Source organism: Corvus kubaryi, unplaced genomic scaffold, assembly GCF_017639235.1.
Source record: "Corvus kubaryi isolate FWS band 111438036 unplaced genomic scaffold, C.kubaryi_AGA036_p1.0 37367, whole genome shotgun sequence".
Classification (NCBI taxonomy): domain Eukaryota; kingdom Metazoa; phylum Chordata; class Aves; order Passeriformes; family Corvidae; genus Corvus; species Corvus kubaryi.
In genome coordinates, this window is record NW_024581119.1 from 2,165,577 (window position 1) to 2,183,148 (window position 17,572).

Consider the following 17,572-nt stretch of genomic DNA (forward strand, 5'->3'; position numbering starts at 1 on the left):
CAGCTCCTGGCTCACTCATCCTGTTCTGCACGTTCTGTGTCACATCTCCCTGAGCCCCGAGTGTCCAGCACCACTCCCAGCCCCGGACCCAGCCTATCCCGAGCTCTCTGACTCCTGTCTCAGCCTGCCCTCCCTGCCCCCACCTGGTTGAAAGATCGAAAGAGAACTCCAGGACACTCGGGGGAAAAAAAAATAAATGGAAAAAAGAATAAAGGAAAAAAAAAAAAGGACAACAGCACCTCCCCTCTTGCCTGATGCAGCTTTATTCTCCATCACCAGAATGGAAAACACCCAACCAAAACAAAGTCTGGGCGCTCTCCGGGGCGGCTCCAGCCGGGCGAGCCGAGGCTGGGCGGAGGCACCACCCGCCCGTCCCCGCTCCCCCGCCCCGTTCCCCGTTCCCTGCCCGCCCTGCCCCGGCTCCGGCCCTGCCCCGGGGCTCGCAGCTCCGCTCCGCGCATCCCTGGCCGCCTCCGGGGCAGGTAAAGCGGGGCTGAGCGAGCGGGGATGCGGCGGAGCATCCCCGGGGGATCCCGCGGGGGCCGGGCCGGGCAGGGCGGGGCAGGGCAGGGCAGGGACGGTAGAAAAGCTCCGGGAGCGGCGGCACCGCCTCCCCGCCCGGGCAGCCCCAGCCGGGCGCAGGTGCCGGGCACGCAGAGCCGGAGCGGGGTCGGTGCCGGAGCGGGGTGAGGATTTGGGGGCGCTCAGGGTATCGGGGACCCCCCAGCCCCGTGCCGAGCTGGGGTCCGGTCCCCCCACGCGTCCTGGTTCCCGGGGGCAGAGACGCTTTGGCAGCGGGAGGGTTGGGATTGTGGTTTTCCCTTCGGATTTGGGTATCTGGAAATGGTGCTGAGGGGGCTCGGGAGGGCGCGGTGCTCACGGGCGGGGGGGACGAGGTTTGTTTTGCTCGTTTCGGTTGTTTGTGGCGCTTTTCCCCGCTGTCGGGGTTTTCCGTGGATGTACTGGGGTGGACACGGAGGATGGTGTGGATGACCATGGCTTGCTGAGGGGGCTGCTGCCCTCCTCACGCTGTCCCTCCGTGTCCAGCAGGATGGTTCCCATCGTCCTGGAGGTGACCTGCAGCTTTGTCACCTGGCTGTGTCTGTACGGCTGCTTCTGCCGCTGGAACGGGCAGCGTTCCTGCAAGTGGAGCTGCCGCCTCGTCACCCTCCTGCACGGGCTCATTGTCACCTGCCTCTCTGGCTACGTCGTGTTCCTGGATGGCCCCTGGCCTCTGACCCACGCAGGTATGTGCAGAGTCTCACCTGTGCTCACCTGTGGCTCTGTCACAGGTGGAGGGAGGGGCTGATTTCCTCTCCTCTTCCAGGTGTGTGTTGGGGGCAAAAATTTGTTTAATTCTGTTGCTTCTTTTTCTATCACTTCTCACTGTTCATCTTTTTGTTCTTTGTTCTTTTATTATTTTTTTGTTGTTGTTTATCTGTGTACAAATTGGAAGCTTTCAGGTTGGCAGCTTGAGTTTATTGCAGCATCAGGCGTAGCAAGGCACGGAGAACAAAGTGCTTTCACATCGTGAAGGGTGTAGTAACTCCTGACATTTGGCTGCAGGGTTTTGGTGGCTGGTTTCTATCGTTAAATCTCAGATAGTGCTGCTGATGGAGGCCTGGCCTTTCTAAAAGGCCAGAAGCAGCAGTGGGGCAGGCTGGGGTGTGAAGGGGAAGCAGAACCAAATATCCTTAATTCCTGGCACTTGGCCTATAGGATAAGGCTGGAAATTCAGGAGGAGAGAAGCATACTTGACCTGTACTGGTCTATAAAGTAGAAAAATATCTTTAATACGACCCCAGACTTATGCACATCTTCCATTCCAGGTTCACCAAACACCCCTCTCCAGATCCACGTGCTGTCCCTGACCTTGGGCTACTTCATCTTTGACCTGGGCTGGTGCCTGTACTTCCAGACAGAGGGGGACCTGATGCTGCTGCACCACACCCTGAGCATCTGTGGCATGATCCTGGTGCTGGGGCTGGGCAAATCCGCCACGGAAGTGAACGCTGTGGTGTTTGTCAGTGAAATCACCAACCCCCTGCTCCAGACCCGCTGGTTCCTGCGGGAAATGGGCTCTTACCACACTGCCCTGGGAAAAGTGGTGGATTTCCTCTTCGTGCTCCTCTTCCTGGTGCTGCGGATCGGCGCAGGAGCGTGGATCGTGTACGGGATGGTGACGTCCCCCGAGCCCAACTGGCTCCTCAAGGCTGGGGGCCTGGCCATGTACATGGTGTCCTTGGGGTTCATGGTTGAGATTTGTCGCTTTGTAAGGAGGAAAGTGTGGAAAAAAACCCCTTCCCTGGACATACAGTCTTTCCAGGAGTAGGAATGCACCTGTGGAAACTTCCTGGCTGCTCGTTAACGGGTTGTGGAGGACAATCCCCTGGGTTTGGGGCCTGGCTGCTGGAGCTTTTTCCTGTGAAAAGAACTCCTAAAAATGACAAGGAATTGACTTTCTGCTGCCCCTGGAGGAGATGGATCGGCGCTAGAAACATGGAAAAGCTGAGAGAAGAGGGATTTGAGTGGAAACCTGAGGAAGCTGACGCTGATTCCCTGACTTCTCCAGCAATGGTACAGTCTCGAGGAGGGTGGCAATGCCAGACCTGATCAGTCTGCAACCAATAATTGCACAGTCTGTATGTTCTGTCCTCATTTCCAAGGTACAGTTATTTGACAGCGTAGAGAAAATCAAATAAGAAAAATGCCATTTTCCTGCCAGTGGGGCTGGGTAAGGGGAGTGACCTGGCAAAGGTTTCCTGAGCCTCGCTCTCCTTAATCCTGGATTTGGACAATGTGCTTGGCTAAGTACTCGAGTGAAATCCTCTGAACACGACTGAAGTGCTTGCAGGGGTGTAGTGGAGCTGTCCTTTGAGAGTGTGAAGTGATGGTCCTCGAGGGGAGGCAGTGTTTTACCTCGTGGTTTTTAATGATACATTTCCTTTTCTTTTTTTTAACACTGGCATTGGGGCAGGTGCTGATCTCAGAGCAGAGTGATTTCTCTGGGACTGACTCAGGTCCTCACAAACAAGAGTCAGGAATTAGACTTGTGCCAATAAACTCCACGAGCAGGTGTTGGCCTGGACTTGGATTGCTTAAGATGAATAATCAGGCTTTTTGTGGGAGAGGGAGGATAGCAAAGAGCCCCTCTGGATACTCTTCCTGTCCTGGGGTTGGCTCATTTACAAGCCACTTAAGCAGAATTCTTGGCTAATGAGTCAAATATATGACAATTTCCAGGGGTGCCAGTAATGTTTAGGCAGATCTCAGTGTGACATCTGCTCCACACCAGCAGGCCTCGGAGCATGGAACAGTTCTCTCATTTTCTTTACCTCTCAGAATCGTGTTCTGACATTTTCCCTGGGGTTTTAATGTGAATTTCCCTCTGTTTAAGGCCACAGTTCAGATTTAGTCTCCTCTAAAAGCCTCACTGAGAGCTGAGAAGCAAATGCAGGGGTGAGGGAGGGGAGCAGTGTGGATGCAGCTCCTCCACTCCCCTTATCTCACTGACTTTGGCTCTGTTCAGAGCCGATATCAGCCTTTGGCTGGGGCTCCTCAAGGTGTCTGCAGAGATTAAAAAATGACCTGAAGTAACCTCACTTTTGACACATCCACTGAAAGCATTGCAGCTGTGAACCCAGGCAAGTTCCTGGGCCAGTATTTTTGGGAAAGCAGGAGCCAGAGTGGCCTCCTGAGGTGTGGGCACCTGCCTGGGTCACTGTGCTCTTCCAAAAACTCCTCTGAGTGAAGGGACTTCTAATAAAGTCATGTTCTCTTTTGAAAAAGAACCGATTGCTGTGATGTTCTTTTGTTCTGGGTCTTGAGGAGGCAGCCGGAGCGAGGGCTGAGGCAAAGGGGCTTGAGGGAAGGCTGAGGATGCCGAGTCACTGGCTCATTCCCTTTGTGCAGTTCAGGAAGGAGAGAGGGGATGAGGAAATGAGTCCAGGAGCTCTGGAGGTCAGGCTGGAGCTGTGAAGGGCAGGTGAGGGTCAGCTGAAGCTCAGGTTTGTGAGCAATGCACCCACAACCTGCCTTGCCAATGAGTCAGTGCTGCAGGGAGCTTAAGAGCCACCAAACTGAGGGGTTTGCTCTTGGTGGGCACAAGAATAACTTAAATTCTGGCCATGGTCTCCTACATCCCAAGGGGCTTTTATTTTTACTCTGCCTCTCTGGTGTTGGGTTTCACTGGGGCAATGACCAGTTCAGAAGGGTTGCAGGTGACTTGGCTATGTTCTTTTTGGAGAAGCGATCAAAAGCATGAGAACATCTTGGGGGTTATAAGATGTCCTAAAGTCACCGCTGAGTGGCTGTTTCTGGCTGGGAACCTGTTCCTCATGGGCCAGGACTCTGCTGTCCGGAGTGGAGGAGAGCCTGGGTTGGCTTCCAGCAAGGAAATGCTTTTCCTTCAGCTGAGGGACAGTATTGGGACAGTATCCCGGTGCACCCAGGTGGCTTCTGTGCAACCAGAGTTACCTGGGGAGGTTTGATGCAAAATAAGTGCCCTCGGGTGCTCATGTGCCACGTCTCACCCAAGCAGAGCTTTAGTGCTAAACCCTCTAATGTGATCCTAGAAAATCATCCAGCTCCACTATCCCACTGTATTTCTTATCTCAAAGAATGGGATTTTTAATGCAGGTGTCTGCTTTTCATCTGTCAAATATCCTTGAGGGCTTTTACAGTCACAAAAACTGGGTTTTAGCAACGGCCTGTTGAGCTCCCAGGTTTCCAGTTTGTGTTTATTCCCAGTTTAATTGTGGACAAGGAGTTTCCCAGTGGGGGTAAGATAATAAATACATTCTGTGATGCTTTTCAATGCTGTGAGCTCTGGTTAGAACAGGTCCAGGAGATCAGAGGAAAGGATGTGCAGCTGGGGGAGGCTGTGGCTCTACTAAATGAGGCAGCAGTGTGCAAACAACTGTTTGCAGAGGTTCCTGCCCTGAGCTGTTTTGCTGAACTCTGTTCATCTGCAGGCCCAACGAGCCAGTGCAGCACAGCCCATTGAAATGGCTGACTCTGCACAAAGCAAACAGGAAAATTGGTGTATAAACTGCACCTCACTTCTGGTACAATCCACAGGGAGATGATTTCACTTGCCACCTTGCACCTCACCGTGCAAAGTCTGTGCTAGAGAAAAAGCCAACCCACAACTTCTCTGCGTTGCACCTCCTGCATTAAATGTTCTGTGCCTTGTTAGGGCTTTCAGGGCTCTTTTGTGAACATCTCTGGTTTTCTTCCTGGCTGCTCATAGAATCCCAGAGTGGCTTGGGTTGGAAGGGACCTTAAAGACCACCTCATCTTATTCCAAACCCCCTGCCACTATCCTGGGTTGCTCCACAACCTGCTCTTGGACACTCCCAGGGCAGCCACAGCTTCTCTGGGAATTGCATCCCAGCCCCTCACCACCCTCACAGCCAAGACTTTTTTCCTCATGTTGCATCTAAACGTGCTCCTAATGTGAAATACATCAGCCCTGTAATGCTCTGTCTGTCCATGCTTTTCTTTGACCTAAGCTAGATAGTAAACCAGCTCCCTCTCAGGTGTTACTGATGCTACTGGAGGGCCAGAAAAGGTGGAGGGAAGCAGGATGAGACCTCAGATTTGTCAGAGGAGCAAATGCACTGTTAATGCTCATGAGGATGTGCTGAAATAGCAGAAGGATGAGCATTTTGTAGCAGCAGGAACCTGTACCTGGCCTGAACTGGAAAAGTAAGATCTGTATCTTGTTGAATACCCAGCTGAAAGCACTAATTAGAAGCGCTGTAATAGGCAAGTCAAGCCACTCCCAACGCCTGCATTTCAAAAGGTAAAACTTTGACGGGATGAAGAAAAAAACCAAACCCACGATTTTGGGTGTGAGAGGTTGTTTTGACTGTAACTTATGAAAGGTGGAGGAACTTTTGTAGCTGCTTTAGGTGTCCTGCTTAAACCCTGAATTTGGGATGTGGAAGGCAGGAGAGAGAATGGGCAGCGCTGAATGCCTGCAGAGAGAAGAAATCGCTGGGCTTTGTAACTGCTGCCTCAGCGGGGATGGAGGGGATGTCCAGGACAGGGTGTGAGCTCTCCCAGCCTGCTGCAGCTGACAAAACTCCTCGGGGGATGTCACCTTGGACCTGCTGCTGCACTGGCACAGCTCTGAAGCTCTGCAGAAGGGTCTGTACTCATCAGGCACTGCCCGGCCGTGAGGAGAGCAAACTCCGGGTGTGCTTTGTGCCTGTTATCTCTGTGGTGATTGGAGCGGGGGTGGGTGTGGGACTGATTTCTGTGTCCTCGGGCTACAGCGATGCTCCGTGTGCCCTGTGGGGACACGACCGGGTCTGGGGGGGCCATACGAGGAGTGGCTGAGGGCACTTGGCTGGTTCCACCTGGAGGAGGCTATTTGGGGTCTGTAGCTTCCTCCTGAGGGGCCGCACCAATCTCTGCTGTTTGATGACCGGGGACAGGACCTGAAGGAATGGCTGGAGCTGTGCCAGGAGAGATTTAGGTTGGATATTAGGAAAAGAGTGTGGTGGGGCACTGACCAGGCTCCCCAGGGAATGGTCACAGCCCCAAGGCTGCCAGAGCTCCAGGAACGTTTGGACAATGCTCTCAGGCACAGGGCGGGATTGTTGGGGTGTCTGTGCAGGGCCAGGAGATGGCTCACGATCCTTGCGCATCCTTTGGAATTCCGGGCATTCCACGACGCAACAAGGAGGGCAGGGATGCTCCGGAGTGGGGCGGCTTCCCAGGGATGCGCTGCGAGGCCGCGGCGACTGCGGGTCGCCCTTCCCGCCATCCTTCCGCCCCATTCCCTCCTCCCTCCTTCTCCTCCTCCTCCTCCTCCTCCTCATCCCCATCGCTGCCGTCCCTCCTCCCGGCCGCCAGGTGCCCCTCGGCCGCCGCTCGCTCCGTGTTCCGGGGCGGCCCCGGCAGCGCAGCCCGGCAGGTGGGTGCTGGGGAAGGGTCCTGTCCCTGTCCCTGTCCCCGGGGGATGCGGGAGGGACAATGGGGTGGGCACGGGGGCCGCTGCATCCCGCGGGATGCGGGAGGATGGGGCGGGCGCGGCGCAGGCGGTGCCCCGGGGCTGCGGTTCGTGCTGTTGGTACGGTCCGTGAGCTCCTCCATTTTCCCGTTTGGACTGAAAAAAATGTGGATAACGGGATACCGGTGCTTTGCTGGAGGTGCCCGTCTGGTTTTTAATCGCTTTCGGGCTGTTCTGCACCGGGTTTTTAGGCACGTGTGTTTATTGTAGAGGCTGCTTTCATTCAGGGCCTCATTGCTACGGGTGATACAAATTATAATCTCTTTTATGTATAACAGATATATTGGATATATTATATGCAATAATATAAAATAATATATAGGGAAATACATAATTTTATATATGATCATATTTTATTTATTTTTTAGTTTTTATATGTATATTATATAGAATTGTTATTTATTGTTCTATAATTATTGCTGGTTTTTAAATGATACTGGCCTTTCTAGTGTGCATATATTGTGTATGCTGAAGACAAATCACAGGATGGTTTGGGCTGGAAGGAACCTTAAAGATTATCTTGTTCCACTCCCTGCCATGGGCAGGGACACCTTCCACTATCCCAGGATGCTCCAACCTGGCCTTGGACACTTCCAGGGATCCAGGGGCAGCCACAGCTGCTCTGGGCAACCTGTGCCAGGGCCTCCCCACCCTCACAGGGAAGGATTCCTTCTCAGTATCTAATATATACTTACCCTCTTTGAGTTAAAGCCATTAAATGTTGATTTTTGATGTGCAATTGGAAGAAAGCTCCCTGCTTTCTTCCTGAGGGAACGGCTGGAGCTGGGTCAGGGAGGTTTAGGCTGGATTTCAGGGAAAGGTTCTTCCCCCAGAGGGTGCTGGGCACGGCCCCGAGGCTGCCAGAGCTCCAGGAGCGTTTGGACAGCGCTCTGAGGCACAGGGTGGGATTGTTGGGGTGTCTGTGCAGGGCCAGGGGCTGCACTGGATGATCCCTGTGGGTCCCAGCTCAGGATAGTCTGTGATTTTTTTTCCAGGGGATGGAGAAATATCTTTTTCATGAGCAAGTGTGGAAAACACCTCAATAGTTTTAAAACTCATTCCTCTTCTTTCCACCAGCCTTCTCCAGCTTTGCCACATCAGAATTCTCCTTCCCTTATTTGCCCTGAGCGTGGACCTCAAGCACCAGGGATGTGAATGGAAATTCCCGCTCAGAGCAGTTAATCCCATCCCTATTTCATCTCCCCATGTTCCCAAGGCCCATTAAAACATAATGGTTTTGTTTACCCAGCCTCCAGTCATTCCTGGGAATGCTCCAACAGGCCAAACAGGAAGGTTGGGCTTTGCAGCTGTGACTCCTCATCCCGTGAGGTCCCTCTGGTGCTCCCCAGCCCTGGGAGTGGGGCCAGCGTTGGGCAGCAGGTACCAGTGGTACTTTGGCTGTTGCACAACTGGAAACTCCTGTATCCCAAAGCCTGGCTCAACTTCTTTGCTGCACTTCCCTGACAGCTCAGGAGGAGTCAGACACACATTTCATGGGAAGGCATTATATGAACGAGGGGTAGAATAGAGTAATGTGTATTTGGAGGGTTTGAGCAGCACCCACAAGTGTTTATGTGCTTCAATTTTGTTCTGGCAGTTTGTCTTTTGCTTGTTTGAGAGATTATTGCACAGTGTGTGAGGGAAGATGTATGAAAGAAATACTGCTGAAAAAAAATCTTTATGGTCATAGATTCTTACTCTTTTGCATCCAAAAGATTTGGAGGTTTTGGTGCCAGTAAGGATGAAATGAAGTCTGCAGAAAGGAGAGCAAAGTGCTTTTCACACAGTTCCTCTGCAGAGAAAAATCTGTCAGGAGCAAGCAGCCCCATCAGGAAGCAGCTCTGCCCACTCGGGGCTGGGATGGTTACGGAGCAAAGCCGTGCTGGGTTGTGCTGACACCGCCACAGGCTCGACCTCCTGCTCACTTTGTCTTTCTGATCCCTTCTGTCCTGCTGTTCCCAGGACAGGATGCTGTTCCCGCTGCCCCTTCGTGCAGCCTGCAGCCTTCTGGCCTGGTTCTGCCTCTACAAGTGGTTCTGCCACCGCTACAGGCACCGCAACATCGAGTGGAGCTGCAGGCTGGTCACACTGACCCACGGCATCCTTGCCACCTGTCTGTCTGCGTACATTGGCTTCATCGATGGCCCCTGGCCCCTGAGTCACCCAGGTGAGTGAGGAAATCGGTGATCCCACCTCCCCCAGGGGTTCTCCTACACCTCAGTCCCCAGCCTGCTTGAGGGATGATGGTTGCAGTGATATCTGAGCCGCTTTGTGGTGGGAAGCCCCAGAGGAATGGAGAGCCTGGCACTGCCTTTGCTGGTGTAATGCCCCTCCCCAGCTGCACTTTGGCAGAGCGTGTGACCTTTTGTGCGGCCATTACGTGTGTGCAGCTGCTGGGCTAACAACTGTGGTATTGTGACTTGGGGGACTTCTGTGGCTGAGCTGTCACCAGTGCGAGCCAACACCAGCCTGCCAGCGCTGCAGGTGAATACCCCTTCCCCGTCTCACATCCCGCTCGGTGCCCCCACGCTTTAAAGCTCTGTTTTTCTGTTTCAGGGACACCCAACACAACCCTTCAGGTGCACGGGCTGTGCCTTAGCTTGGGCTACTTCATCTTCGACCTGTGTTGGTGTGTGTACTTCCAGACGGAGGGTGCCCTGATGCTGGCCCACCACCTGGTGAGCATCGTGGGCATCGCCGCCTCCTTGGCCCTGGGCGAGTCGGCCGCGGACGTCAACGCCGTCATCTTCGGCAGCGAGATCACCAACCCGCTGCTGCAGGCCCGCTGGTTCCTCAAGGAGCTGGGCCGCTACCACACCTTCACGGGGGACGTGGTGGATTTCCTCTTCGTGGTGCTCTTCACCGGCGTGCGCATCGGGGTGGGCGCCTGGCTGATGTACTGCGAGCTGGCCTCGCCCAGGCCCCGCTGGTACATCAAGCTGGGCGGGGTCATCATGTACGTGGTGTCCTGGGCGTTCATGGTCAGCATCTGCCGCTTCGCCCGGAGGAAGAGCATGAGGAAGTACCAGGCCTGGAGGAGCCGCAGGAGCCGCGAGCTGGGCTTGAAAACCAACGGGCACCTCAAAAGCCACTGAGTGGATGCTGAGCAAAGACTTCCTTGAGTTCACGGGCTGGCAAGGAGGGGGATCATGCCTGAAATGCCACTGTCGGGAGAGGAGCCAACGCACGTTAGCAATTCTGGAGCCAAATTTATCCCTGGCGTAACTCCACTGAAATTCATGGAGCTATGCCATGGATTCACTGGATCTGCAGTGTTTGGCCTGGCAGAGGCTGGCTCGGGGTGTACGTAAGCCCAGCCTGAACGATGAGTGAAAGAAGGGCTAATTTTATAGGCTAAACATGACTAGTCCAGCAGTGCAGGTGTAAATAGTGATGTCTGTAGCCAACTCCTTCAGGATCTTGGAAGAGAGGAGGAGGTAACACTAGGTCTCCATGTCCAGTGTCCTGTGCGGTCTAGGCAGCTAGAGTGACTCTTCATGCTGGTAGGAAGAAGCATGTTCTAGTGTTGCATCCAAGCTGGGATTCCTGGCTCTTCCACCATCTCGTTGTGTGACCTTGGGCAAGTCACACAACTCTGACTCTGTGCCTAATTCCCCCTCTGTGACTTGGGGGTGATGGAGCCGATCCATCTGTTATGCACTTTCAGATTTTTACTTGAGAGGTGCTATATAATGCAAAGTGATGGTTGTTATCTGCACTTGGTTCATTATCCCTGTGTTTCCCTTGGGAGAAATGACTTTGGTGGTTGAGCTAGAGTGAGACTCTGGAAAAATCAGTATTTTAGGTAGGTTGTTGTTTCCTACCCTTTCTAACTAACTCCTTTTAATAACTTATTTATTAACATATTGATAACTTATTTTTCTGTAGTGTCCAGAAGCTCTAATCAGCACTGGCGCCGTACAGGACTAGGTGCTCTGTGAACACACCCAAAGACACAACCCCAGAAGGGAAAGTTTTTCCTGATTTTTCCCTCTTCATCCTTGACTGTTAAAACTCCCCTACAAACACTGCTTTTAGATCCTTGGGTGACCAGCACACTCCATTTTGAGAAGCCCCATCAGGGCTTGCCAGTCAGGGGTTTTCTTGCTGATCAGCCAAGCCCTGATTTTGCCTGCAGAACCCCAAAATTCCCTCAGCTGTGCCCCAAATCCAAATTGGGATTTCTGGTTGCCCAGCTCCAGATCTGCCCAGTGGAAGCCACAGACTGACTTTGGCTCTCCTTCATCTGAATTGATGCTTTGACCCCTGGGCTCTGATTTCCCTCTGACTGGGTCTGAGTCACTTTTTAAAAGTGAACATTTAGAGGGTCAGAGAGATTTATTTTACAGCTTAGTAATTAAAGAAATGAGAGGCCCAGAATCCGGTCTTTTTTAAGCAAAAAAAAACCTGACTGGGAGAAAAAAAAAAGTATTACTTATCTTTATTCCCATTTGCAGGGAAAAACCATGCCCAGCTGGCAGCTTCTGGAGTTTATTTCACTGCATGTTCTTAAGCTGTTCCTTTGTTGTTGCTGTGATTTTGAGCATCTCCTTTGAGCCTCCAGTGCAGCTCAGGTACCCCTTCTGCTACAGCCTTGCCTGCTGCAGCCAAAGACCTGAAGAACCCCCAAAAAACCCCTTCAGATGAGCAGAGCCAGCTGATGAGCTGGTCCTGGAAAGGAAACTTGACTCAATCAGCACAACCAAGCCTTGAAAGGAGACAAGAAGGGCTGGTTGGGGCTTGCTGGGTCTTTCTCCCAGCTCTGCTGCTCTGTTGAGCACATCCAGGAGCCTTTTTGCCTCAACTTAACCCACTTTGGGAAGTGGGTCCAGTCTAACCTACCTCGTGGGGTGTTTCCATTTAGCACCAAGCCACCTTTGATGAATTCTCAGTGGTTTGTGTCACGCTGTGCTGTACAAAAGTTGCTTTGAGTGAAGCACTTCCCGCTATGAGCCATCAGCAGTGCTTTGTCACCTGAATGTGGCACTTCCCAGTATCCCAAAAGCAGGAGTGGAGGTGTTTTGCAAAGGTGCTTAAGGGCAGGGTCAAAGGGAGTGAGCTGGACATGCAGGTGGAGATCAGCTGTGCTGCTGCTTCTTCACAGGGACCCCCAAGCTGAGGAAAAGGTGTCTGGTGGGTTCTCCCTGGTCAGGATCGCAAGGATTCTGGAGCCAAAAGATTCTCAACCACCAGCCTGAGCAGGGAATGAGGGCTTTCAGCAGCAAGTCCTGGAGAAATGGAGGTGAAAACAGGCTGGTCATTTCTGGTGAGCTGCTGACCTGCCCACCATGAAGAGTTTCCAAAGCAGCCCTGGTGGTTTGGGCTCTGACCTTTGCTGAGGGTTGGGGTGCAGCTTTAGGGGGTTACAGCCCTTCCCTGCCCAGGTGGATGAGGATGGCAGTGACTGCAGTATCTGTGAAGCACCTGTTTGAAGGTATTTTGAAATATAGTGGTTGAGTGGTCCCCTTTTCTGACCTGAGGGGAAACTTGGTTGGAAGAAGGAGAGCACTGCTCAGTTCTGAGGCTTTAGAAAGTAAACAAGAAAACAAAAGGGCAATTAGGAACGGCTTTATGAGGTAGAGCAAGGCCTCATAGCCCAGTGAGTGGGCTCCAGCATAGAATCACAGGCCCAGAAGTACAAATTCCAAGCTGTGGAGCACAGGGTGGGACCTGTCCTCAGGCTAGTCCATAGTGGCTAGGGCAAACTGTGAGAGGAAACTGCAGAACTAGTGTGAAATAATAACTTGTGTCTGGATTACTGTGTAATAGCAACTAATGTTCCACCAGTCAATGGTGTAGATGCTTTGTATTATGTTTTATAAAAATAAAGATTATTTAATTATATGAGGAATTGGTTTTCTCTCTTTGGGTGCTGTTCTTAAGTCAAAGGTTGCACTTGATGGTTTTGGAGGGCTTTTCCAACCTAAAAGATTCAGTGACTCAATAGGATGGAGCAAAAATGTTCCCTTTGTTTTCCATGCCCTGGATGCCAAGGGAGAAGGTTCTCCTGTGTTTCCACACTGCGAGCTCATCTCAATCATAAATTAATATTATTGCCTAGGAAAGCCCTGTGGTGGTGTGTTGGTAAACAGCCACTCTGCTTGCTGATGGCCAGAGATCCAGCATGCTAAAAGTCTTGGCTTCTATAAATAGTTAAGCCAATTTAGTTGTTTGCACGTAACCCTTAAGTCCATCTTAAAATCCTCCAGGGGCCTGGGGAGCAGCTGCTGAGCAGTGCTGAGCCCTCTGGAGATGTTGTTCTGTTTACAGAGCCCAGCCTGGGGGTGGAGGGGTCTCAGGGCCTGCAAGAATTTGTGCTGGGACTTTGCTGAACCTCTGAGGTAGTTCCAGAAGCAGGGAAGAAAGTACAGCAGAGTTCTGAAGCTTTGCTTTAGAGCTGCAAGTGTCTCCCAGGTTTCGTGTCTTCAGGAATGACAAAATCTGGCATTGTCAGTGGTCAGATGTGCTTTGTCTGTAAAAAAGTGACATCTCCCTCTCTACACCCAATTAATTTCATTTTTTATCATCCTATTATTTCTTTACAGGCAACCCTGCTGCCTGTCTTTTGCTTCTCCTGCTGGCCCTGCAGTCGAGCTTTGTAAAATTAACCTCCTCTTTTAGTCGTCTGCCCTCTCTTTGGAGCTGAACTCCTTATTTGTACTTGGAAAAATTGCAATTTTTTAATAGTCAAGGCTTTATTCCCTTGCAGCAATAGTCCAGGCACTGATGTGAAAGCAGCATTTTAAGTCTTTGAAATGCTATCACATCGATACCACAGGGTCTGCCATGTCCGAAGAAATCAATGCCCTGTCTGCCTCAAGTTCCAGGGGCAGTTTGGCAGCGGGTAAGTTGGCAATATAAGGGATCTTTAGAAAATTATTTTAAGAAGGACTAGAACAGCTTGAGGCACACGGAGAAAGCTTTTGTAAAGCAGTAGGCAGCTTTTCAGCAGTGCTCGTGTTGTGTTGTGTCAGAAGGTTAAGAAAGATGTGTTCAGTGCCACAATCCTCAAATGTGAAGAGAAATTCTGTTCTCCATTTCTTCAGATTTTACCCCGGTGACAAGTACCTCTCTTTAATCAGAGGATGGAGAAAGAGAAGGAAATTCAGGGCACAATGTCCAGCAGCTTCATCTGTCCTTACAAAGGTTGCTGCTTTAATTCTGCTGATACGGAAAGAAAGCTTAGTGCTATAAAAATGCTGACTGCCTCGTGGATTATCCAGGTTTAGGGACTGTAATAAGCTGTCAGTGTAGAAGCTCTGATAGATTAGGCTCTCTGTGTCTCAAAATCAGCAAAGCATTGTGTCACAAGTGGCCTAAAAGCACAGACCAACCCTGGGTGCATTTCCAGGGTGCAGGACAATTGGTAGGGAGAGAATCTGGTGCCCATTTTTAAGGTGTGAGATGCAAAAAGGCTTTGAAATTGCACAGAAATGTGGAGCACAGCACAAATTTGTTTGTGTTTTCTGGGATTAGGTCCTCTCTGTTTTTCAGGAGTCTCAAATTTCTAGGTGCCTTTGGGAAATGAACTTGGAATCGTTTCTCCTGTGCTTTTCCCCTCCAGCTGTGCAAGGTGTAAAGGTTTGGCTGTTGGCTTCCAAAAGCAGCAGAAAACCAGGAGCTGGCTGAGCATTTTATGGTGAGTGTAAACAACAGTTCAAAATACCGGGGCATTTTATCACTGGCTTTAAATTGATCACTTTTAAGGAGCAAAAGAGTCTGTATGCACTTGATTTTTGTGGTGGAGCTCAGTAAAACTCAGCTGATTATCCCATCTCAAACACAAACTGAAATTCTTCTGAAATTTATCCACACTTAAAATCTTAAGCATCACCTTTTGCTGATTTTTATCTCTGTTTATGCTGAGTCCACAGCGGTGCAAACCCCCTCGGAGCATTCCAGAGCTCCACGATCCTAAAGCGCTTGGAAATGCTCCTTTTTCCAAATTCCTCACCTTTTACCTGGCCGGGAGCTCAGGTTAGAGGAGCCATTCGAGGCTTTCCCAGCAGATGGCAACAGCTCCTCGGTGCGAGCCTGGGAAAGGGGGATTTGGCCAAAGGATCCTCGATAAACACTTCCTCTATGAATTTGATTTTACAGGAGCCCCTATAAGGCACCGCCAAGGATTTGACCTTTATTTTAAGGCAAAATAATAAGTTTTACTCCATAGGAATTAACCTTCTCCACTTCAGGGTCCTGCTTAGCTGTGCTCTGGACTGAAAAACAGATTGATGAGGTTAATTAGAGAAATTAGGTTTGGGTTGGAAAGGACCTTAAAGGTCATCTTGCTCCAACCCCCCACACCATGGGATGGTTTTGTGTGTAAATTCAGGTGAAGTAACAATTTCAGAGCTACAAAAAAAAAAAATCTATTTTAATTGGCACAATATAATTGCGTATTGATTTCCCCACCCCATATTTCAGGTTGTAAACCAGAATTATCATAAACAGGCATCTGTCTTAATCTAAGTATGCAGTCAGCTCCCACCAAAAAAAAAAATCAGCATTTGCAGAAAAGAGAAGCAGTCACAGTTTCAGAATCTATGTCTTAGGATTTCCTCCAGCTAATTGTTCTCGTTATGTTGTCATGCACAATAAAATATAATTAAAGTAATAAAAAAGCATTGAGGCCTAATATGCAAATACTGGGCCTGCCATGAATCAGATCTCCCAGGAGCTTTCCCCTCTCCAGGCACAGTACTCGATGTTCCCAAAGTTAAAAGCAGGGAGGGATTTATTGCACAGAAGATGCAATAAAGAGATATATAATAAATAAATATAGCTATATGGAGGCATCCAGTCACTTCATCACCACTGATGACTGTATTGCACACAGCTGCAGAAGGAGAGGCAGACGTGGCTGCTTGTCTTGCACTCCCACACTTTTTTTTTTCCTCCCAAGCCTCTATTTTCCCCAAAAGGAAACCAAAAAAGGAAGTATAAGTGTCCCGCGTATATATGTGAAGTATCATGTAGAAAATGATTTCATCCCACGCTTCCCCTCTTTGCTCTGAACTTCACCAAAACAACAAATTCTTCAGACTCTCAGACAGTCTGCTGGCTTCCTGATCCACGCTCGCTTCGCTCCAAGCAGGAAAAAGCTCCGTGTTCCAGAGCGGCAGCGGCCTGGATGTAGCTTCAGGCAAGGTATGGTCCTGTGTGCCGAGCGAGGCATCTGCTCCCGAGTTTCCAGAGCCTGTTTTCCAGCCTCTTTCCAAGTCCAGTGTCCCAGCTTTGAATTACATCCCGGCAGGATTAATTAAAGGGAAGAAGCATGGTGTCCTAGATGATTTGGATTAGCTAATAAGGTTATTTTAGTCTGCTGGCATTCGGTAGGGAAGAGTGATGTTCCACAAGTTCCTTTGTGCAGAGGGGGCAGGAATTACTGGCAGTGGAGACATCCTGCTCTTCATTCCACATCTGTGCTGCTCACGAGCTTTAATTTCTGGAGCAGTAGCATGGAAGTTTCCTGAAGTTCTAAGACAGATATGTTACTTCCAGGTGTTGGGAACAAGTTGCTTGTAGTGCCAGGACAAGGGGGAATGGCTTCGCACTGACAGAGAGTAGGTTTAGGTGGGATATTAGGAAATAATTATTCTTTGTGAAGGTGCTGAGGCCCTGGCACAGGGTGCCCAGAGCAGCTGTGGCTGCCCCTGGATCCCTGGAAGTGTCCAAGGCCAGGTTGGAGCACCCTGGGATAGTGGAAGGTGTCCCTGCCTATGACAGAGGTTGGAACAAAATCATCTTTAAGGTCCCTTCCAACCCAAACCATTCTGGGATTCTGTGTAGATTCGAGACAGGCATTTCTCTCTTAGACTGTGTGGTACGTGGCATAAGTGGCAGGGAGTTACAGCAAGGATGTGTCTGTGTTGAGGCTGCGGCTGAGGAGAGGGAAATCCACACCTGCTGAAATTTAAATGCCCAAATACCCTGTGTTGCTCATCTTTTCATACCAGAGGTTTTGAAGGGGAGCAGGAGCAGACCCTTGGTCTCGGTGTTTCCAGAACGTATGTGCAGGGAGGGATCAGTTCTTGGATTTGTGTTGACCTTAACCTGTGAGAAAAATTCCTGACGAAACGTGTGTGGGAGAGGCAGGGAACGCGAGACTGGACAAGAGAGCCAGGAAAGGCCTGGGAGCAAACAGCGCAGCCGGGGACTGCCTGAGGCTCCGGCGCTGCACAGCTCCTGGCACTTCTAATCTTTTAATTCGCTGTTTATTTATTTTGTTTCTGCTGTAAGTTTCGTCGGTGTCACATTTTCCATGGAGATGCAGGGAGCGCCACATCGCTGGCGACACGGCAAAGCCGGGCGATGGATGGCTGGGGATGGGGAATGGAGACGGGAAAAAGGGAAACCTCTTCGGGTTAGGGATACAGGGTGAGGGAAAGCTCTTCGGCAGGGACACACGGTGAGAGAGGAGCGGCTGCGACCGAGCGGAGACGGCAAGAGAAGGAAACACCCCGCGGGTCTGGAAAAGGCTTCCCGAAGGGGAAAGGCCTCGGCAGGGACCGGGGGAAGGGCTGCGAGGGAGGAGGAGGAGGAGGTGGGGGA

At 50.9% G+C, this 17,572-nt stretch overlaps 2 protein-coding genes across 6 annotated transcripts; both read left to right on the plus strand.

The window, feature by feature from the left end:
* Positions 1-401: 401 nt before the first annotated feature.
* Positions 402-3,781, plus strand: LOC121667526 (TLC domain-containing protein 5-like). Of its 5 annotated transcripts, none has more exons than XM_042034244.1 (3): positions 402-482; positions 1,048-1,247; positions 1,830-3,781. In XM_042034244.1, the coding sequence occupies exons 2-3, from the start codon at positions 1,052-1,054 to the stop codon at positions 2,330-2,332; spliced, it is 699 nt and encodes a 232-aa protein (XP_041890178.1). In that variant the 5' UTR covers positions 402-482; positions 1,048-1,051; the 3' UTR covers positions 2,333-3,781. The 5 variants fall into 5 exon arrangements, with proteins under 5 accessions (XP_041890178.1, XP_041890177.1, XP_041890175.1 ...); XM_042034243.1 differs by having other exon boundaries at positions 413-482; positions 1,051-1,247; XM_042034241.1 differs by lacking the exon at positions 402-482 and adding an exon at positions 597-686 and having other exon boundaries at positions 1,051-1,247.
* Positions 3,782-6,579: 2,798 nt separating this feature from the next.
* LOC121667518 (TLC domain-containing protein 5-like) lies at positions 6,580-12,872 on the plus strand. Its single transcript, XM_042034229.1, has 3 exons — positions 6,580-6,925; positions 8,984-9,188; positions 9,578-12,872. The coding sequence occupies exons 1-3, from the start codon at positions 6,635-6,637 to the stop codon at positions 10,114-10,116; spliced, it is 1,035 nt and encodes a 344-aa protein (XP_041890163.1). The 5' UTR covers positions 6,580-6,634; the 3' UTR covers positions 10,117-12,872.
* The last annotated feature ends 4,700 nt before the right edge of the window (positions 12,873-17,572 follow it).